This window comes from Microcebus murinus, chromosome 1 (assembly GCF_040939455.1).
Source record: "Microcebus murinus isolate Inina chromosome 1, M.murinus_Inina_mat1.0, whole genome shotgun sequence".
Taxonomy (NCBI): Eukaryota; Metazoa; Chordata; class Mammalia; order Primates; family Cheirogaleidae; genus Microcebus; species Microcebus murinus.
The window spans coordinates 123,223,937-123,247,793 of NC_134104.1; the positions used below are offsets into that span (position 1 = coordinate 123,223,937).

General features: G+C 38.1%; 1 protein-coding gene across 3 annotated transcripts in view; it reads right to left on the reverse strand.

Moving 5' to 3' along the window:
* ACP3 (acid phosphatase 3) overlaps positions 1 to 23,517 on the reverse strand; it is a 48,988-nt gene extending 25,471 nt beyond the window's left edge. For 2 of the 3 annotated variants that reach the window (XM_012766877.3, XM_076005363.1), the window contains exons 1-6: positions 23,334 to 23,516; positions 11,701 to 11,796; positions 8,745 to 8,831; positions 8,154 to 8,306; positions 3,689 to 3,787; positions 315 to 407 (exon numbers count right to left, since the gene is read on the reverse strand). In XM_012766877.3, the coding sequence (XP_012622331.1) occupies positions 315 to 407; positions 3,689 to 3,787; positions 8,154 to 8,306; positions 8,745 to 8,831; positions 11,701 to 11,796; positions 23,334 to 23,453 (648 nt within the window). In that variant the 5' untranslated portion in view covers positions 23,454 to 23,516. Of the gene's footprint in view, positions 1 to 314; positions 408 to 3,688; positions 3,788 to 8,153; positions 8,307 to 8,744; positions 8,832 to 11,700; positions 11,797 to 23,333 lie in introns of all 3 variants that reach the window. The other variant, XM_076005362.1, reaches the window with a different exon arrangement.
* Between the last annotated feature and the right edge of the window lie 340 nt (positions 23,518 to 23,857).

Genomic DNA, 23,857 nt, shown 5'->3' on the forward strand with positions numbered 1-23,857 from the left:
ATATAACAATATTGCTTTTTTCATTAAAACATATGACAGGAGCCCAGCATTCTTGAGTGACTGCAAGACAAATAAGTGGCGACACACAGAAGCAAAGCAATTTTGCTCACAATTTTCTAAAGGGTGAAAACATAAATAATGGAGAGAGAAAAGAATAATTCAGGATTTTCAAGTTAATTTAAGGAAGTCTTGATTATGTTTTAAGGTCAAAGGCAGTATAAGTAAAGAGAAAGAAAATGTATTTATCTGTTTCAAAATAAACATAAATCATAAAGTGATATTGAAAGTTAACCTTAGATATATATATTTTTTACCTCACAATATAAGGGGTCATAGATTTTACTCCAAATTCCAAAAAGTTCCTGGCTATGGAATCCTGAAAGTTCTGGCAATGTTTCTATAAAATCCTGAAACACAAACAGAAAAAAAAACAAAAAACATTTCTAAACTAGGAATGCCAGTAGCATTCCTAATTTTCTAGTAGTGTAACCCAAATGTCTCGATATTGCCCAATGTTCTATATGAGGCAAATTTGCCCCTGTTCTTCACAAAAAATGTGCACCGGTAATATTGGCTATGATAATGCCAACCCCAAAGTTTTATACACACTAATTGATCGCGTCTCATTATTACATTTAAAATGCAGATAAATGCTGGCTTACTGTCACATGTTCCTGGTTTGTGCTGGAATTGGATTGAAGTGCACTGACTCAAATTCTTTTTAAAAGTAGGGGAGGTATAACTCATATGTAAATGAATGTCCCAAGTGAGAAGGGAAAGCATATCTCAGGCTGAAGCATCCTAAGAAAACACAACAGACACAGGACCTGGTCTCTGGCTGTAAATATGAAATCTGGATGGAATACCAACATTTCATTAGGTTCTGTATTATTTTTGGATTGCCACAATAATAAGAAACAATGTTCAGCTATTTGACTGCTGAAATTGGCAGCAATCTCTGGGAAGCCTTTTGGACGATATTGTCTGTTTGAAGGATGCATTTTCTAGGGAACTACAATTTGCCAATATTAACTCCAACAGATTTCCATAAAATAAATAGAAGTAATTGTTAAAGAGCTCCTGCTACCACCTCCCTAAACACAAAATCTCTAGCGGCAGATGATTTAATGGAGGAATTCTACCAAGCTTTTCAAGAGTAAATTATTCTAATGCTATTTTAACTCTTCTGGAGCATAGAAAAAGAAAGAAAACTTTATGAATTAAATATAACATCGATACTGATGAAGATTGCCCTCAAAATAAAACTATAGTTCAATGTCACTTGTAAATATTAATGTAAAAGGTCTAAGTAAAACATTAATATTAGCAAATAACTCAATGTCACATTAAAAGAAAGGGTTTTGATATGATAAATGTAAAGATTGCTCCATATTAGTAAATCTATGAATATAATGAAATGTAGCAATTGATCCAAAGAGAATAATAATTTGACTATATTAAGAAATATTAAAAAGATCTTTAAACAATCCATATGGATTTAAAGAAATACTCAAGAAAATAAGAAAGATGGACACTTCCTACCTTGATAAAAATCTCTCTCCTCTGGTTCAAAAGCCAGCATACTTAATAGGAAAAACCTTTTAAAATTGGGAATAAGACAAGAACACCCACTACCAACACTGTCACATAACATTGTGCTGTAAGTACTAGCCAAAAAAGAAAGAAACAGAGGTATAAATTTTGCAAAACTAGAGGTAAACCATTATTGTTTGCAGATATTATAAATCAGAAAGAAACTTAAATTTATAAATTTAATATGACCCTAACAAAAATACCAAAAATCAAAAAAATAATATTTTTGTAACTAGACAAGTTGATCCTAAAGTTCACAAAGAAAATTAAAACATAGCTGTGAAAACTCAGAAAAAGTAGCACAATGAAGGATGGCCAGCCTTTTAGATATTAAAGCATATAAAATCTTAATAATTAAAACTGTGATTTTGGCTAGTAAGAACAATTGAATAGAATAAAAATTCTAGACATAGACCCCACAAATATAGAAATTTTAATATGTAATAGCTTAAACTAGTAGGAAATGATGAACTATTCAATAAATAGTGATAGGGCAATTAGATAATCCAGGAAAAAACTTAAGCAGGATACCTACCTCATACCTAACGGTGTTATTATAAACTGTAAATGGATGTAATATATAAATGTAGAAATGAAGCTGTAGTAGAATTAGAATAAAGCCTTGCAGACTTCTTTTATAACCTAGGAGTGGAGAAGGTTTTTCTAAATATCACTCAAACTATAGCAGCCATATAAAAATATACTGATGCACTTACAACCTATATGGCAAGAACACCATAAGCATCATCAATAGGCAGACAAACAAACAAAAAAACCCACCATTCATATCACAGAAATATTAAAATATATAGAAAAAGCTCCTACAAAGCTTACGGAAAAAAAGAAAATGAATAATCCAAAAATAGACAAGGGATGTGAAAGGATGTACAAGTGACATTGAACTAGATGAAGATATCTAAGCTCATTCATCATAAGAGAAAAGTACTAGAATACGTTGTATAATAGTGATGGTAGTGGGCTTCCTGGTCTTATTCCTGATGTTAGAGGAGATGCTTCTAATGACACCGTTTTTTACTTTTCAGATTGGCAAATATTCCCACAGCTGTCCACACTCTGTGGGCAAGGCTGGGGAGAAACAGGCACTCCCATGCAGTGCAGATAGGAGTAGAAAGTGGTAAAGCCTCTTTGGAGGGTAATTTGATAAGATTTCAAATCGACCCAGAATGTCTACCTCTGAGATAGTATACCACAGATATTCTCGTGAAATTATTTAGATGTACAAAGTACTCACATAGGTTGTAAAAATGAAAGATTGGAAATGGCCCACTTTTCCATCAATAGGGGCTGGTTAAATAAATTACAGTATGTCCATAAATACAAATATTACACTTTTGTATAAAAATAAAGACAAAAAATAAGGAAACGCTCTATGTACAGATACAGGAATATTTCCAAGAAATTTTGTTGAGTGGGAAAAAACCCACAAAGGTACCTAACTCTGTGATTAGCGTACCACTTTTGTGTAACAAAAGAGGAGACTATCAGAATATATTTGTATTTGTTTGTATATGCATAAAGAAACTGCAAGACTACCTAAGAAAATAATGTCAGTGGTTACCTGTGGGATCATTGAGAGATTTTCCATTGCATTCCTTTTTATATTTTCTGATTTTTGGACCATATGAATGTATTAACGATGAAAAAGATTATTTTTAAAAATGCAAAGCATTATATCTTCCTTTTGCATAGTCCTGAAGGGTGTATTTTACAAAGAAACATAGAAACAAAAAAGAATGTCCTTTGTATGTGAAGATAATAGTCCCAGCCCCTCAACTGTGATAAGGCAGGTGACTTTAGACTTGCATTTATTGTCATCCAGCCACTCACTTGCACCTGGTTCCTTTCAGGGCTGTAGGTACAGGATTAGAAATCAACTGGCTTCTGTACTGGTTTGTGGCCCCTGCACAGGGAAGGGCATCAGGGAGGGATGACTTCCCTCATTAGATATTCTGACCCGTTGCTATAGCCAGCCACCAACAGACACATTCATCCCATACTTTTAAGAAGCAGAAGCTTCATCCTTTGTCTTGGCCCTCAAGCTCATGTAGACCACTAAATACTATTACTTTTTAACCTTATAAGGACGCAGCCTCTTCTGGAATTCCTCTGATTTCAAAGTCTCACTCTCGAGTTCTTGAAAACGAGGGCAGCTCCTGAAAGGCAGGTACAGCAACTGAGGACAAAAGAAAAATCATAAGAAATTCATTAGTCAGGAGAACTTTGCTTACCAAGTTGCAGCAATATTTTAAGCCTCATCAGGTCCAAAGAAACCTTAATAAAAGATTCAAATGTGTTTTGAGCCTAATGGAAATTCTAAAATTAAAAGGAAAGAGACTAATGTCTGCAGGTCTTAAAATAGCAGGATATGGACCCAGAACTGAAAAACTTTATTTTTCTTTCATAAACTTGCCTAAACAGGACTGTGCTGTTGGTAAATATTCACACTTCCTGGTTTTCCATGGGAATGATCGCTGTTATCTTGCTTCCTCCCCAGCCCCTTTCATTTCTAGCACTGGGTGCACAACTGTGTACACATGTGCATGTGCACACGCAAGAATGGAGAAATGAATTGGAGGTTCTGGAAAGAACCGTAAGAAACCAATTTCGTGCTCATTGCCTTCAGTTCTTGCAGATTTTTAAAATAAGGGTACATATTAAATACATAGAAAATATATTTTAAAAATCTATGAGGACAAAGTGATCGTCCTAAAATGAGTTCAAATTTGACAATCTTTTGTAGTTTAAATATAACCCACAAGTTGGTGACTCCCAAGTCTATTTTGTTGCCCTCACTTTCCATTTGTGGGTAATTCTGTATTTCTAGCTCTTGGTAGATATCACTAATTTCGATGATTCTCTTCTTCCTTAAAGTTAACATGTACAAAGCTGAGCTCTGTTTCTTCATTTTTAACCATTTTCCTCTTTGTAATTTCTCTACTTTTGCCAATGGCAAAGTTTATAACCTGCTTCATAGACTAATCACTTTTGTTTGCCTGCTTTTAGAATATATCCAAAAAGATGTATTTTCTTTATCTTCAGTGTCCTCTCCCAGTGCGAGCCACCATAACCTGCATTTCCACTACTGCGAGGTTATCCTATTTGGTCAATTGACATCCACTCTTTCTGCCTTCACAACTTATTTTCCACATAGCAGCTACACTGATCCTTTTTACTTTTTAAACACTAGCCTTTTTTTTAAAGCAGCAATCAGCTCAAATCACTTGGCGGTTCATGACTTTCCTTGGCTTTCCATTTTACTTGGAATAAAATCCAGACTCACTACCATGACTTACAGGAGTCTACATGAGTTGCCCCCTAGCAATCTCCCTGCTCTACTTTCCTGTTCTTTGTCCTATCACTGTCCTCCAGCAGTGCTGTGAGCCTTCTAACCGTCCCCTGCACCCACAGGCCTAGGATCTCTGCATAAAGTGTTCCTGCCTGCATCACTCCCCAGCTGACTTGCACCCCAGCTCTCCTAGCCATCCTGCCCCAGCCACTATCGTATTAATATTAACTTATTTTATTTCCTTCAAGGAACTTATCACCATCTAAAGTTATTTTATTTACTTCTTTATCATCTATCTATTTCCTATGAAATATTAAACTCAATGAGAGCTAGGATCTTTTTGTTAACTGCTGTATTGTCAATGCTTAGAACAGGGTTTGGCACATAAATATCTACTCAGAAAGCATTTATAAGTTGTTTCTAGTCTGTCATTTCTGATTCTGAGTCACCTTATCTTACCTTGCTTTCCTTCCTCTAACATGTTTTACCATCTAATTCCGGGCCTTTATTTCTTATTACTTCAATCGTTATTCTCTGAGACTCTAATGTCTTTTCCTTCCAAGCTATTGTCAGGCAAATAAATGCCTCAAAGCACCATAAGCACATGTGTGTAATATGGAAGAATGTATACAGGTTTCTTTTATGTCCATTGCTTTAAGTCTAAATTTCCCTGCATGGTTTTCAAATTTTTATATAGGAGAAAAATGATATTATTGAGGAAAAAAGCAGAAGACTGTTTATGAAAAAGCTAAGGTTTTAATTAATTACTTCGCCTCCCTGAACTTTAGTTTTCTCATCCACAAACTGTCAGACTGAAAGTAAACAGAATAACTGCCCAGACATCTGTTCAGAATTTTGCTGTGTACAATGTCTTTTCCATTTCTTAACTGACAACTTTCACAAATCCCTAAGAAGAGGTTAGGTGAGTACAGTTGTCCCATTTTACAGAAAAGGAGACTGAGGTGTAGTACGGTTGCTCAGAGTCATATAACTGAATTGGTAGTTGGCTGTCAGACCTAGGTTTTTCAACTTCAAATCCAGACCCTCTAACATCATACTTCCTTTCTCTCAGCTCAAGATTTCTTATGGCTACTAAATTTGGATTCTCTAATCTGCACCCAGATTAGAGAATAGAGAACATAGCTATTCAATCTTATTTTCATTCTTGCTAAACATGAACTCTGGACACAGAATAACTAGCACTGTGCATCTTTACTCAGTGCCATGGTTTTGTGCTGCCTTCTCCTTTCCTACTGCTACCATGAGGTCTGGTTCAAGTTCCCAAGCTCTCCATGAAGACTCGAATGACTGCCCTGGGGCAGCTCCATGTATGTCTCATTCTCTGAATTCATCCAGCAGAGACAGCTCACACTTGCAATCATCTCCCACCATCCTGTATAGACTTCTACACGTTTCTCACATACTGATCTGCTTTCATTAAACAAATTATGAATTAGGGAAGAAACTTGGCTTCATATTTCCTCATAGCACTTAGCAGAGCTCTGGGAATAACCTTGTGTTGACTGATTGATTTTGTTAGATTTCTAAGTTGATATTAGAATTTTTTTCAACTTAGTGTGTAGGAAGCTGGAAGTCATAGGTAGACAATGTTGCTTTCTTCTCTGTCTCCCGCACTCTCCCTGTTTCTCTCTTTCTCTTCTTTCTTTTTCTTTTCTTTTTCTCTTTCTATTCTAATAGCACCTGCATCTCTTTACTATTTATTTAATTACTATCATTCAGGATCAAGGGTTAGTTAAATAGCTACCTTGGTTTATATTTGGCTAAATTTGGTGCTGGAATCCAGTCTGTATCTCTGAAAAAGACTGTGGTAAGTGATTTTTTTTTATTTTTGGAAGAAAATATTTATAAACTCTTAAGACCACAATCATAATATTTCACTGCTGATTATGTGAAGGAAAGAGATATAAATAAATCACTCTGTCTTTTCAAGAAACACCAGAAAAGTAGTTGGAGTAGATTTACCTCCAGTGAGGTCGACAGTTTCTACAAAGCATTTGGGAAAAATCCGTAAGTCACTAGAGGCAGCAATGAAGTCAAATTTCTAGGAGTAATGGCAGGACAAAGAGGATAGTAAACTACCCCAGAGATCACTGGGCAAAAGGCTGGGTGCAGCAGTCAGGCTAAGCTTCAGCCATAAAGAGATGAGATGGTCATGCCTATGATGTGACTTCAGGGAAATTAGGAAAGGATTCTTTGTCTCAAACTATTTCCTTCATATGGTCTTAAATTCCACACCTGGAAGCTCAGATTCATTTATTGCTATTTTAAAAATATCAATTCCTCTGAGAAGGCTAAAGAGTTCCTCATCAGTCCCACCCTGGGTATTAAATTTGAGAGGTTCTCTCCAACAGCCCCATTCAGGAAGCATGGCTTATGGAACTGGTTCTCAAACTTGGCTCCTCACTGGAATAATCTAGGGCCATTATTTATAAAATACTAATGCCTGGGTCCCACCCTCAAAGCTTCTGATTTGTTATGGGAAGTGCCCTGGGCATCAGGGTTTTTTTCTTTTTTAAATCACCAGGTGATTGTAATATTCAGCTAAGTTTGAGGATGACTATTTTACAAGGAAGAAAATTGCTCTGGAGTGAAATCAGCCTAGTTTTAATCCTGGAGGTGAGGCTTGCCAGAGATGTCACTCTGGACCAATTTCATTTGTTATTTCACCTCTCTGAGCACTTATGTCCCTCACTGTAAAAGGAAAACAATATTGTCCATTCAAGTTTGTTCTGAAAGTTAAATGTGATGACACAAATAAAATTTTGGGCACCAATTATGTACTCAAATCTTTTTTTTCCTCTGGGATCTTTCATGAAGGGAAGAGTGTTTGGTAGGTACAGAGATCTTTGGATATTCTGGGGAGGGAAAAACCCTGTGTGGGGCACCAAAAGCCTGGGTATTGAAGGTAGAGCACTGGGAGGCACGTGTGTGTGTATGTGTGTGTATGTGTGTGTGTGTGTGTGTGTGTGTAAAATGCAGGGGGCAAACTGCCAAAAGTTGAAAGAGTAGCAAAACAAAGTGGATGATAAAGATCCAAAGAAAAATTTGGTTCCTACTCTGGCTTGCCTAGGGCTTTCCATGTCCTATATTGTCCTTTGCACTTTGATTTAAGAAAGAATTAAAACTGTACAGCACAAGCAACGTTCAGACTTCCAAATCCACAAGTACTGAGCAGCCTGCCTTCTTCCCTTCAGGCACAAGTGGAATCTCCCGATTTTCCTAGTGTACTGACCTGATCTTCAGGAAGAGAGACTGTGTGCACGGGGATGGGCTGCCAGAGGAGGCTGGGGTTCCAGATGCTGGCACCTTCTGGGGGAAACAGGGCTGCAAGGTTTGCCATGGCACTCATCAAAGTCCGGTCAACGTCTGTGCTTCGAATATAAATCTAGAGCAGAAAAATCAAAACAGAAGCCAACGTAGAGGAAACATGAGTTTTGTTTGTTTGTTTGTTTTGTTTGTTTTCCTGTGGAGCTGACAAGGTATTAGAGAAAGGGCAGGACACCCATATTAAAACATTAGCAAACATTGTCATAACATCATAGTCATAATATCTGATATGGAACACAATTGAATTGACAAATGAGACCAATTAAGTGGTGGCTCTTTGCCAAGATAAAGTATTTACATAGGTGTACATAACATTTGGAACTTATATTCAGAATATTTTAGGAGCAAAATAATTGTATAAAGAGGAGTACATTTGTAAACAAGATCTCTGACTTGTATAAGTTCCTTTGAAAACAGGCAAAGCACTTTCACATAAGCAGAATTATTTTAATTCTTTCAAGGGTCAAGGTTCCCACTTTTGGCTTCCCCAACTTGCCTGTTGGTGTTTATAGGACTCATTCAAGAATTTGCTGTATCTTTTTTTTATGTATTGTCCAAGTTCATAATGCTGCTCCATGCCTAGCTATGGGAAAAAAATAAAAGCAAAAGTAAGTCAGTTCTATGAATTGCGTTATCATAGAAATTTGTCTCATAACAAATTTATATGGGTAAAAAATGGTATGCTTTAATAGTTCCATAATGACAACACATATTTAAATAAAAGTGAGAAAAGAAAGCTGTAGTCGTTAATCATGGCTCCCTGAGGAAACTCACTCATCTTCATTATTACTTAACATAGAGACTTGTACATAGTAAGTGCTTAGTTGATAGTTGGTGATTGAACTGATTAAAGTAAATGGTTTATCTCTGGTGTATTGGGATCCTTGTTGGGATTTTGTGGAATAAATTCATCCATCTGATGAGGTTGGACTTTCTGAATTTGAAGGTCCTTTTCAACCTCTGAGTGCAATGATTTATTATCTGCACAGTTTATTTATTCCTGGTTTATAAAAAAATTAGAGCCTGTTACTCAAAGTGTGGTCTGTGGATCAACAGTAGTGGCATTACTTGAGAGCATGATAGAAATAAAATTCTTGAGCCCCACTCTTGACCTACTGACCCAGAATTTTTGGGGGCGTTAAACTCAGGAATCTGTTTTTGAAAAGTTCTCCAAGAACTTCTGATGAGCAATAATCATTGAGATACATTGCATTAGCTCAATGGTCTGCAAGCATTACTGTGCATCAGAGAGAAAATTATCTAGAGGTGCTTGTTAAAATGTGGATTTCTCAGCATCTTCTCCAGAGATTCCAAGTCATTAGAGCTTGAGTGGGGCCCTGGAATCTGCATTTTAACAAGTACCTCAAATGATTCAGATGTAGGTAGTAAAGCACCATGTTTTGAGAAACATTGCATTCAAGTTTGTCTTTAAGATCCTCTCCAGAGCTTTAGGAGCCAGAGAGGATGTTGTCAGTGTGGCTGCTGCTTGGTTTCACTTGTCATTTGCTTGTCAATCTTGTCCACCTCTATTATCACATCCCATCTAGGATGGGGATGAAGCTGGGAAAGCAATAATGCTCCATGCCCTGGGTAGCTGAGAAGCAGGTAGCTTGGGTCTAATTGTGTTCTGACTTACAGCTGACTTTTGAGGAATTCAAATTCAATTCTGACTTTTGCTCAGATTCTGTATAGAGCAATAATTTTCAAACTTTAGCATGCACAGGATCACTTGGAAGACTCATTAAAACACAGATATCTGGGATTTAACTCCAGATTTTCTGGTGCACTGGTTATAGGGTGGGGCCAGAGAATTTACATTTCTGACAAGTTCTCAGGTGATGGTGATGCTGCTGGTCCAGGGACCACATTTTGAGAACCACTGATTTAGCAAGGCATCACCTCATCGTTATGCAGAGTAGAAGTATGTGGCCAACTAGGAATCTGAGATCTAGAATCATGTTACTTCAAAAGTGGTCCATGTACCAATATCATTGTCATCACCTGGGGTACATTAGACAGGCAGAATCTCAGGTCCTACATCAGACCTGCTGAATTAGAATCTGCATTTTAACAAGATCCCCAAGTGATTCATTTGCACATGGAAGCTTGAGAAACACTACTGTACTAGAATCTGGAGTCAAGGGACTTCCAGAAGAACCCAGATCCTGCAGTCTAGAAGAATCTTTTGGTCTGACTGAAAAAGCATAGCAATGAAACAGGAGTCTCTACAGAGCCATAAGTATTAAGCAAACCTCAATTTTTGTTGCCCTTCTCTCATTCAAAGAGCCAGAAGATGGATATGCTATAGTGGGAAGATCTCTGACATGGGAACCAGAAGATGCTGGCTGCAAATAACCTCTCTGGGTTTTCTCCTCTATGAAACGTAGTCAGGGCAGTAATTCTCAGCCTTGGCTGCACAATACAGTGAACTGATCAACTAAGGAGCTTCTAAAAATCCCAATGCCCAGGCCATATCCTAGCTCAATTAAATAAGAACCTCCCAGGCAGAAATCAATATATATATTTGACACAGAGTCTCACTCTGTCATCCTGAGTAGAGTACAGTGGCATCATCACAGCTCACCACAACCTCAAACTCCTGGGCTCAAGAAATCCTCCTGCCTTAGCCTCCTGAGTAGCTGGGACTACAGGTGTGCACCACAGCACCTGGCTATTTTTTATATTTTTAATAAAAGCTATTTTTTTCTATTTTGGTAGAGATGGGGTCTCACTCTTGCTCAGGCTGGCAATCCTCACACCTTGGCCTCCCAGAGTGCTGGGATTATAGGTATGACCCACCACTCCCAGCCAGACATCAATATTTTTAAACATCTCCAGATAACTCTAATGTTTGGGTAAGACTCAGATCCCTTAGTTTTGGAGATATTCAACTCTAAACATTCTGTGACATTATCTTAATGGATTTAAACAGTGCTTTAATCAAGACAGAAGCAATGCATCTGGCCTTCTGGCTCTAAACAGAAGAACCAGCCAATCTTACAAGTGAAGGAGGGTAGGGCCCTGGAACAGAGACTGAAGATGCCTTCACTCCCCAGTTCACCTTCTCCTTAGATGCTCTTTAAAAAGTAGGGCTCCCTGTGTTTAACTACTTCTAAGAAGGATTAAATCCCAATATATCCAGCTGACAAGAAATCAAGTTCTGCTATCAGCAATTCCAGAGGAATCATGTTTCCCCAATACTGTTGATTCAGTTTATTGATTACAAGACTATTGTTTACTTTCTTAAGTGAAGCCTGAGAAACCCAGAGGCTGGCATGTAAGTATCTCTTGGCTCTTTTCAACATTTCTAAGCTCATGTATTCTTCTGTTGTCCATATATATCTCTTATGCGTAAGTAAAGCCAACATGGTAAACATGCCAAAACAGACAATCCTATACACATTTTCCCTTAAGATTCAACAGCAAACCTTTTAGGTGAAAACCCAACCAACCTGGGAGAGTTGGCCAAATCCTTGTGGCCATGAAGATTCCTTAATCGGGTCATTGGGAAAGGTTTCGATAGGACTTCTGTCTCCATGTCGAAACAGCTGAAAATAGATGTGAGACAGTAACGTTACAAGCTTCACTTGGGTGTTTTGCATTCTCCTCATTATAATGGATTTTCTTCTAAACCACCAGTTCTCAATCCTGCCTGCCCACTGGAATCAACTGGAGAGTTTAAAGAAGTTCTGAGGATTGCGTCTCGCCCCTAGTGATTGGGGTTTAATTAGAGTGTGGTGTGGCCAGGGCATCAGGATTTTTAAATTTCCCCAGATATTTTAATAATATTTTAATTAATATTTTAATCTCAAGTTAAGAACCACTATTCTAAGCTCACTAACACTTTCCATGTTTCAGGTAATGTAAGAATCAAGATGATTAACCATTAGAAAGCAAGTGATACATATGTGGAGATGGGTTTGTATATCAGGACAGGAAGGAACATAATACTTACAAGATCACTTTATTGCAGACAAACTCTGATGAGAAGTATTCCTCCCTTAATTATGATTATAGTGATAATGGTGTTAAAATTTTCATATATAATGAAAAACTAAAGGTTTCCAAATGCCACATACAATTTGTGACATTTTTGAGCTAATGATTTACCAGGTGTAAGGAGGTTAGGGGTAAAGGAATTGCAGGTGGGGAGATTAGAAAAGCTAATTCTCAATACTTTAATAACATAACTTCTGGATTTGTATGCATGTCATATTATTTTGATTGCACATTTCTCTTTGGGGAGAGTAGCTTGGACTTTTGAAATCTTGGTACTTTGATTCTAATATGCTTTCTGAGTAGGATGCCAAGCCAAACACAAAACTATTTTATGAGCAAAAGATAAGAAAACACTCAAGAAGTACAAGTTGAAGTCTACACTGATGTTAGCAAATATTTTTAATATAGAAGAGGACTGCATAACACCTTGCTTTATCTGTCACTTATACCACCTAAGTTGTTCCACTGAAAAGTAAGCCAGGAGCCTGCTCTTTTGAAATCCTGTAAAATATTTCAGTAGATACTAAATAAGGAATAGTCTCAAACTTTAATCATTTTTGAGAAGGAATTCCAAGGAAGTAGGGGATGCTTGTAAGACCCGGGTTGTGTCTCTGATACCTGAAAAAACCTGATCTTTGGCCCCCTAAACAAGTAAGCAATTAAAACCTCAGTAGAACAGGCTACAGCAAACAGGGACAACGGTACAATGGATCTTAAGAAATTTTGGTCAGGTAAGGAATTACTGTCATGAATGGTTCCCTCATGGCAAGAAGAACAGCTGCATATTCCCTTGTGAGCACCTATGGTTACCAGTCTCTAGGGGTGAGTTGGTCATGCTCAGAAATGATCAAGGCTAACCATCAGTTAGCCTCTCTTTCCACAACTGAAACACATTTCAGACTTTTTAGCTTCCAGGTAATTGTGCGAAATACTTACCCAGATCTGAGTAATTGTTATATGGTCTCAATAAATTATTAATATAACCCCCACATTGTTTAGTTTCCACAGTTTCTCAGCCTCAGTACTGTTGACATTGAGGGCTAGATAATTCTTTGTTGTGGGGGCTGTACTGTGCATTGTGACATGTCTAGCAGCATCCTTCAGTTGTGACAACTGAAAAGGCCAAATGTCCCTTGGGGACCAAAATCACTCCAAGTTAAGAGCCCCTGAGTTAGCCAAAGAGAAATCAAAACATTGTAGTAAAATAATTTACAGTGCTTCCTACCAGCCTATAACCATAATAATCCATCAACATTTTTTGAACACTTGCTTTGTCCTGGAAACCGTGCTAAGAACTTCTCGTACATTTAATCCTGTCATCAGTTCTACAAAGCAGTTACTATCATTATTTCCATCTCGCAAAGGAGGAAATTGACCTTAGTGATCTGCCCCAGCTCACACAGCATGTAAGTGGTAGAGGTGAGATTCATGCAATTCAAACACAGGCTGTGTGTCTCCCACACGAGCATTCTTAATCACCTGTAAGAGGTTCATTTCTCTTATGTTCACACTCCTTAGAGTCCCACCAGCTAAATCTGGATGATCTGGGGATCTAGAGCTTGTTTATAAACTCTGCTCAATTTACTCTTTTGCTGTAAGATTGGAGAGGATGTGTGTGTGTGTGTGTGTGTGTGTGTGTGTTTTGAATCAGAAGAAACCAAAACCTTGGTACAGAAACAATCCTTAAGGCACTGTGAACTATGTACATTATTTTAAAAATAAAACCTAGATGATGCAACTAAATGACAGAATGGCCTGGGGGGGAAAAACAAGTATGGTCACCTTAGAGGAATGTGTCTTCAAGAGCAGAGCACTGGAACATAATCATGAGGCTTGGGCAAGCTTTCTCATTCTGACAATTCAGAAATAATTGTATTCCCCTAGTGTCAGTAGGTTTTAAGTGTTTCCGAGGTTGTGGCTCAAACATGCTGTGAACTCTTTGGAATGAACGTCCTACAGAAGTACTTAAACCAATCCCCACCTCTGGAGCTGGAAATTAAAGTGCGTGTGTGCACACACATGTCTACACCCTCAAATGCACAGATGGTATTCCTGGAGCTTCTGGAGTTTTGAAATTTAGGTGGAGCTCTTGGGCTATGCCTAGGTGTTCTTTTAAGTCTATGGTAGGGCAATCTTCCTAACTGCTGCTCTACCAAATTTATTACCTCTGCTCTTAGTCCAGCAATTATACTCTATAAAGTCCTTTAGAAACCTAAAAATACAATATCAGCAGTTAGTGTTATTTGCAGTACTAGTGGTAATTGCAATAGAAGACATACAATATAACAACTACCCCTCACATTTGTACAACCTCTGCTGTTGGTGAAATCCTTCCCCTGTTATCTCTTTCAACTCTTACATCCCTCATGAGGACACCTTGGCACACCTGCACTGAGCAAGTAAGGAAATTGAGGCTCAGAGATTGAGTAAGCTGTCCTCAGCTCCTAACTTTCATGATTGTTAGCCCACAGCTTTTCCTCCCACACTGCAATCACTTCATCATTTTAAAATCACAGGTAACTTTCTTTTAAAGAGCTGTGATTTGGTCCTCCCATGAATGAACATGCTCCATGGAGGCTGCTAAACAGATTTGGCATGTGTCTAAGGGTATGGAGACCCTGGTGAGTACAATCTAGGATGTGTCCAGTCCCTCTCTCCATGCAATAGTCACGTACTCTTTTAGAAAATGCTAATCAGATATAGTGGTAAAACTCAATGGAAACCAAGCAGGTGGGAGTAGGGAGGAGGAGATGGGTAAATTTATACCTAATGGGTACAATGCATGCTATATTGGTGATGGGCACACACATAACTTTGACTCAAACTGCACAAAAGCAAATCATGTAACCAAAACATTTGTACCCCTGTAATATTCTGAAATAAAGGAAGATGCCAATCAGAAGATGTCACTTGATTGTTTAGAACTCTCTAATGTCCTCTCATTGTATTATTGAATATTTACTTAAGGATATGCAAAAGTAGAGATTTTTAAAATGAGCCCCTATGAACCTGCCACTGGCTCCAACAGTTGTCAACTTGTATGTGGCTAGTCTTGTTTCATTATACGCTCATGAGTCTTAGACATTACATCATGATCCATTGCTCTTTGCATAAAATTCAAAGTTTTTACAAGGGCCCACAGGACCCTACCTGACCTGGCCCCTGTCACCTTGATGTCCTCACCTTACAGTCATGCTAAACATGCTTAGCCACACAGGCCCTCCTGCTGTTCTAGCCAATATATTAAGTTTGTTCTAGTTTTGGGCCTTTGCCCTTGATGTTCTGTCTGCTTTGAATGTCCTACTTCTGGCACACACACTTACTAATTTCAGGTCTGTCCTGAAAAATGTGACCTCTGCAGAGAGGCCTCCATTGACCATCATATTAACTCTTGCTCAATCTCTGTCTCCTTTTAGTTGTATGTGTAATAAATATCCCTGACATTTTCTTGGTTTTTATTTTTTACTAAATTCTTAAAAATCTGGCTCTCATTCCCATGTCCACCTTGAAAGTAGAATCCTTGCTGTCATGAGCACTGCTATTACCCCCAAACAGTGTCTGGACATAGTAACACACACAAAAAAGGACTGGATGAATGAGTGAATCTTGCATTGGGTCTAGTTCTTCCAGGTATATTATGGCTTTGTTTCCAATCTTCTCACTTCACAAGGGCTTTTGACTTTCAAGGGGTGGTGTGTGTGCTCCTTCTCCCCCTTTTTTCATTCCCTCATTGTTCCTTTCTGTCTTGGCCCATTTTCTGTTGCTATAACAGAATCCCTGAGACTGGGTAACTTAATAAAGGAAAGAGGTTTATTTAGCTCATGATTCTAAAGGTTGGCAGGTCCAAAATCAGGCAGCCACGTCTGGTCAGCTTCTGGTGAGGTCCTTGTGCTGTGTTATAACACAGCCAAAGGCATCACAGGGCTGGGGGGCACACTGAGAGCCAAACTGGCTTTATAACAGACTCACTCTGTGTTAACTAATCCACTTCCAAGTTGACCCATTAATCTATTAATCCACGAATGGATTAATCTATTCACAAGGGCTGAGCCCTCATGAGTCAATCACCTCTTAAAGGCCCCACCTCCCAACACTGTTATGCTGGGGATTGTTTCAACATGTGTTTCAGAGGGTTCAGACATTCAAATCATAGCGTCCTCTATCCCTCCATTTGTGCCTCTGCTTCTAGAACAGTGAGTCTGCTCCTGGGCTAGACTGGAGTCTCATAAACCATCATGTTCTCCTTTCAGGTTTGGAACTCAAGATACATCATAAAACTTTGGGATGATTCTGGAAATCCTGAAAGGGACCTTCCCTTTTGGCATTAAACTCCTCTCCCTATTTTATTAGGGTGCACTTGAAGTTGTAAAAATCTCTTGATGCACAAGATTGCCATAAGTAGAGTAATTTTTTCCTTTAAGAACTGAGAAATAAATCCAGTGGTAAAGAGGATTAAAAAGTGAAAGAGTTTGGGAAGAAATACATGAGTCATGTAAATGAGCGCCATTTCCGAGGTAAGAAAATAGGCCGACTGACTATGAAAGAAATCATGGGAACATATGTACTGCACTCTCCATGAAGAAATCAGGACAAGGCTAACAAGACTTTGATTCAAGGCCCAGGAAGAGCACAGAAGCCTGCAGGAAAGGGAAGTGATGAAAACAGGGTGCTACACCGTGTAGAAGCTGTATGATAGATACATCAGAAAAGGTCTGAGTTTCCGGTTGGTTGGACCTGGGTTCAAATTCCTGCGTTGTCAAGGACTAGATTGGTGACCATGGAAAAACATTTAAATTAAAAGTCTGGATGCCTCGATTTCTTTCTCTGTAAGACAAGAAAACCATTATTTACTGTGCAGGGACATCATGAGAACGTAATGTATAATATAGGCAAAGCCATCGGTATAGTACTGAGCACAGGGGATGCATTCAATATATGTGATTTATTATTACAGTTCTATAATTTTTGTTGTTGTTAATATGTTGTTCAGACATTTCGCTTAGCTACCATATATGCTTCCTTTCCTACTGGCAATAGTTTGCAGCAGAGAGGGCAAATGAGCGCTACCTGTTAAGCAAAGGGAAATGGAGCCCTTTCCTTCAAGGAACGTCTATTGGTTTCTAATCCTCTCTCCTGTACGTTTATTTCCCTGAGAGGACTAGTATTTCTTTGGATTTTGGATCCTTCGAAAGCTTCAAGAGCCCATGGGGTTAGCTGGTTGGCTGAAATGTCTCTAGCCAAATAAAATTTCCCTGATCAATTCACCACCCCTAAAGGTTGCAAAATGCATTGGCATAAAACTGGGGAGAAGCTCAGGGAAGCAAACTGCCCCGACCTCCTACTTGGCTCAGCACCAACACTCAGTGCATTGTGGTCTTCCCAGCAAATGTCTCTAAAAAACCTGAGGGTCTCCATAGACAGAGTTGCTGCTCTTTGGCTCTGGTGACTGAGGAGCCATGCAGCAGGGAAGAGAGAGTGTGTGGAAGGCTGTTTGTGAACTGAGACAGGAGACCTGGGTTTTGTTTTCCAGTGGAGAGTTTTGTACATCTTTTTAAAAACCAACCCAGAAATTCTATATGTGCCATCAGAACAATTACATCTTGGGTCCCCGGTACTTAGTACACGAAATATAAGTTCCAGCTCCTTTTTTATTACTCTTACATAATACCGAGATAATGTTTTAAGTCTTATGGGTAATTTGGGGGATTTGAAATGCGAAAATAAAGAGCCTGGCATCTGATGGATGCTCACAATCTGAAAGGGTACCATTGTAATTTTTACCTTAAGAGAAGCAAAAAAAAAAAAAAAAAAAAAAAAAAAAAGATTTCCAGGTTCTTAGAAGTTCATGACTATGTTCAAAGATATTTAAACATGAACAATGAAGATGAAGGCACATAACAGGGTCGTAGTCAATAGTCTATTCCAGTCAAAAGTTATGAAGGAAAGGACCAGTAAATCATTTGGATCAGTAAGTCAATGAGTAAAATCTGTTTAACTCTCAGAATCCCATTTTGAATATATATTTCTCCAGTTATCATTGGGCCAGGGGCCCAATGCTGTGAGGAAAACTGATCAAACTTAACAGAAAAGAGGCATGTAAATACTTCATCCTTTTGAGGATAAAGAGAACAAATGGGAAAAAATCTGACACTTTAATTAACTGGTTATAAGAACATTATAAAATACTCACATGGGGTAATTGTGCTAGTACATGTATATTAATAATAGCTATGATATTTTGGGCATTTACCAGATAGGCTTTTAAGCATCTTTTACCTATTAACTCAAGCCTAACAACAACTCTATGAGGTACTATTATGCCCATTTTACTGATGATGAAGCTGAGGCATAGACTGGTTAAGTTACTTATCCAAAATCACACAATTGGTAAGAGCTAGAGCTGGCATTTAAACCCAGGTGGCATGATTCTCTCTCTCTCTCTCTCTCTGATCATAAACTCAACCAAGTGGTATGGTCTGATTCCTGAGCCTGCACTCTTAACCACTGTGATATATTGTATTGTGTAGTACAGAATATCATTACTTTCCTTTTTAAGAATTTCAAATATTTAATGCTGTTTATGTATCCTATTGCATCATTGTCTTTCCAGCAACCCAATTTGAAAACTCAGGGTCGTTTTGGTTTCTTTCTCTTCCTTAATATATTCAACCCACAGGGATTCTGCCTTCACAATACAGTTTTTCTAATCATCCTTTCTTTCCAACTCTACTGCTTTCTGAGCCAACTCAGGTCTTCATTACGCTTTGCCTGGACTGTGGCAGTAGTCCACCTCTCCGTCCTCCCCTCTAGCTTCTCCCCTCCTTGGGCCATACTTGGCACACAAAAATAATGTCTCCCCCAAGAGAAAATAAGTTAGAATTTGCAGGTGGGTAAAACTTAAGTACAATGAGCTAAGTAGTTAGTCTAGGTTCTAGTGGAGATGATAACTATCTAATATCTCTGTTCTCCTTTATTTTCTTCAAATTACCACATGTGAACTATTACATTTATAAGCTCAAAAATAATGAAAGGTTATCTAGAACCTTGAGGACGTTATGCTAAGTAAAACAAGCCAGTCACAAAAGGACAAAGGCTGCATGATTTTACCTACATGAGGTACCTAGCAGAGTCAAACTCATCAAGACAGATGCTCATTGCCATGGATGAGGAGGAGAGGAAGTGGGGAACTATTGTTTAATGAGTAAGGAGTTTTGGTTTTGCAAGATGAAATGAGTTTTAGAGGTGGATAGTGGTAATGACAGCACAGCAATGTAAATGCACTTAATGCCACTGAATTGTACCACTTAAAAATGGTTAAGATGGTAAATTTTATGTTATGTGTATTTTACCACAGTTTAAAAGAAGAGAATAATTAAGAATCATGTAGATTTTATCCAAAAAGTTGGACTGCTTCTGTTTCAGACTGATGACTTCCTAGTATTTGTATCATGGTTTACACTTTTATATGTATATTGCATCATTTTATCCTAAAACAACTCCATGAAGCAGGAAGCATAATTATGATCATTATCCCCACCTGTAAGTTTGGGGAACTTGAAACTCAGCTGGATTAAATGAACTGTCCATGGCCCAAACCTGGTCAATGGTGCTGGAAGTTGAATTAATAGAAGTTCAGTGCTTTTCTAGGTGTGGCCTTCAACTTCTAGCAAACAGCTTTAGAAAATGAATAACAGGATTGGCCTTCCAGCCTGAGGAGTGGGAGCAGGAAGAACCCAAAGGTCTGCTGTCCCTGGAAATGTGTCCTGATGGCATCATTTGAATTTTCCCAAACACAATATACAAGTTACCCATCCCAGTGTATAGATTCTGTGCTTAGGATTTGGAGGCTATTTCCATCAAGAATATCCTAAGATTTGGATGAGAATTCTGCATGAATAATGTCAACCATGAAGAAAGGAGAAGAGCATATAGACCTGGTGACTCATCATCCCTTTCTTTGTACAGCACCAGTGGAATGAGATGAACTTTTTCTCTTAGATCACTTGAGCTTGTGGTTTTTCCCTGGTTTAGGGAAGAGAGAGTGCCTTAAAATGGCAGTTCCCTATTTCCGGATGTAATAATAGGATGCTTGAGATTACTTGAAAAAAGTCAAGTAGGTGTGTGGGGGAGATGAGTGGGCATAAAGATGAAACAAGATTGGTCATGAGTGTAATCATTTTTGAAGCTGGTTTATAGGTACACCTAGATTCACTACACTTACTGTTCTCTCTATATGAAGTTAAAAAATGCAATTCTCTAAGTGTTTTTTATGAGATGCTGGGAAAAGAAGGGGAGGTTTATGGTGTAATCAAAGTTTTTGAAACACAATTTATTAGATCCATTCCTTGAAAGACACAGTACATATTAGCATATTAAAGACTTTAAGGAGTCTTTAATATTAAAGAGACTTTTTTTTTTTTTTGGTAAACTCAGTTTAACCCAGTTCTATTCCCAAAGCTAGCTTGATTACTGAAACCCATTTTTCCCCCCATGCAACACCCGTTAACAAGTTGAAAAACTAGCACTCCATGGGACACTCTTGGTTAATCTGTTTTAAAAGATCATGTTGTTACTTTGTCTATGGTAGAAAACAAGAACCAAGGACAATTTCCTGCTATTTCTGCCAAAAACAGCTTTACAGAATTGGGGAAGATTTATTTTTCTTGGATGACAGAGGAAAAGTACAGAAACCACCTGCTGATTCTGAGTCAAGCTATTAACAGCAAATCTTACATGGGGACCTCAGACCAACTACACGTGCTGGATTTTACACACACACACACACACACACTCACACACGCACGCGCGGGAGAGACTTTGTCTAGAGATTAAGGGAGTGGCCTCTGGAGTCAGACAGCCTGGGTTCAAATCCTGTACCCATCATTCCAGCTGTGTGATCATAAGCAAGTTGTCTAACCTCTTTGTGCCTCAATTTCTCAATCTATAAAATAGGATTCGTAAGTTTACACAACTTTATAGAATGGTTGCCAGATTTGGCAAATAAAAATTCAGGATGCCCAAATATTCCCGTGAGACATACTTATCCGAAAAAATTATTTCCTGTTTATCTGAAATTCAAATTCAAATGGGTTTCCTGTGTTTTATCTAGCAATCCTACTTTATAGGGTTGTCAAGAGGATGATGTTACATAATTCATATTAAAGTCTCAGAATAGTGCCTTGTATACAGTAAGCACTCAATTAACTATTGGTTATTATCATTAATATTACTACTTTAATTAGGGGCACCTTTCTTTTATTCTGGTTTTCCTAATAATTTTCTAAGGATTTTCCTGAGTATATAATTTAATCATTATAACCAAATATTCTCTTTAATCAATAAAAAGAAGAAAGTGGTATCCTCTGGCTTAGATGGAGTCTAAGTCTTAGATTGAAGATGTTTTGTAAGGGCCAAGAAAAATATATTCAGTTGCCCCTTATCTACCATTAATGGAAGAAAACCTTGGTAGGAAAAATAGTTAACACTGGCTTTATGCAATATTTGTTAATTTTTTTTTTTTAGCTCTAAGAGAGCTACCTTTGTACTTTGGTTTTCCTTAGGGAAGAATTAACTTGAAGCTCCTGAATATATGTTAACCAAAAGTGGAGAGAGGGAAGGAAACACACAACAATTTGGTAGTCAAGGGAAGTTAGCCTAGGCTGTGGGTAAAACATGGAGGTGAGAATCCACCACATGCTGTTAACTTGGAGTTCACTGTAATATCTCAGAGAGGATTGCCTACTTCTCTAAGGTTGACAGTATGACAAGAATGGCAGATGCAGTATAGTTTTTGCAGTCACTACACTTGTTTAATGCACATCTTGGCAAGAAAACTATGAATATAAATAAAAGTCTAGCTTCAATAGATTTCCTTATAGAGAGTACAAAGTGTTACACTGTTTTTCCTGCACAGGAGTCTGACAACTAGTGAATTGTTTGTAAATAAATTGATAGTATGTTTCCTGGTTTTCTATCATTGTTAACTCATGACCTGATAAAGATTTACCAGACTAGAAATCATAATTTAGAAATGCATAGGGTTACTAGATTTTTTGTTAAGAGTTCTGAATACTCCATGCTGAGAAAATAGGAACTTCATGTTTAATTTTTAAGTTAAAGGTGACCTTGCTCCAAATTATAAAAATAACTTTTGAATATACCAACAGAAACAAAATTTACTTATCAACCCACTTTCACTATATCAAATTTAAAAAATATAGGGAAGAGAAAGAGTGTGAGAGCCTGTGAAAGACAAGGAGAGGCTTGGAGGCAGAGGGTGAAATAATAACAAAAAAGATACAGAGACAGAAAATCAGACTTCTTTGTACAGTGGTAAATCCCCTTCACTTTGCAAACCCTCTTTCCATCTATTTTTACACAATGCCAATGCTATATTTTCTTCCCTGACATCATGTATTAGCCATTCTCCCCTTACTTTTTTCATAACTTGTCACACACACCAAGGGTAGGGAAAAACATACTCTTAATGGTCAACTAAATCTATATATCAGGAAGTCATCCCACAACTGAATTTAGCTCTACTTTTATACTTCAAAGCCTATGTACAAATATTTGTTCCAATTTCCTGACAAACAAAAGGGGAAGGGACTACTTTAGAAAATGATCATTTTTTTGATTTGCAAACAAGTAATCATTCAACTGAAGGAAGCCAGTTCAGCTCTTGGTACATAAACAGCGCTAGCTGCAGCTTCTCCTAGACTCATGGGGCTTTCAAAAGGAATCTCAATTCAAGGCAGTTGTAAAGTAAGTAAATATGTCACATTGGCAGAGGCAAAGGCAAAGGCAAAAACAAACAAACAAACAAACAAAAAAAACCAAAAACCAAAACAAACAAACAAAAAAACCCAACCAGAAAACAAAACAAAATAAAAACCACCTTTTTGTTAGGACACGTTAGGTCTTCTTTTAGAGGAACTTGTGAAACTTGATTATTCACTTTTCGAGTTTGAACAGAGCCTGGTCTCCGGCAGACAATACAAAGGTGAAATGAAACGGAACACTTGGCTTTTCAGATCTTGCTGGTAACACAGTTTTAAGGGAAAAGCAATGAGAAAAGTCTACTTACCAATGTGACAAACTTCAACTCCTTGGCTAGCACACCATGGTCTACACAGAAGAAAAGCAGAAGCAAGAAGCCGAGAAGGCTGGCTGCCCTGGCCACGGGGAAGGGTGGAGCAACGCTCATGCTGGGGAGAGCTGTTTCTGGCAGAAGTACTGCTTCCACTTCAAAAGGCTTTTGAGGGGAAGCTATTTAATCAAAGGATTGAAAGGGAAGGAGGAGCCACCCTCATAAATAGTAAAATTGCCAGGAAGCTTGGGCCTGGGCGTGGCATGTAATAACAACTTACAGTTTTTGAGCTGAGAGTTAGAGATCACAGTCTCTTGGATTTAAGTTAGGACACTGAGGTCCAGACAGAGGAACACTGTTGCTCAAGGTCACAGGGCATGTTAGTAGACCTTCTTTTCTTGTTTTCCGTTTATCCTGATCTTTTCTTTAGGTGGGATGTGATGCAACATGGGCTTTGTGGCTGTCACTTGGGAAAGGAATCTACCCTGACCTTTAGAAATGTTGGGTCAGTGATTTTTAAT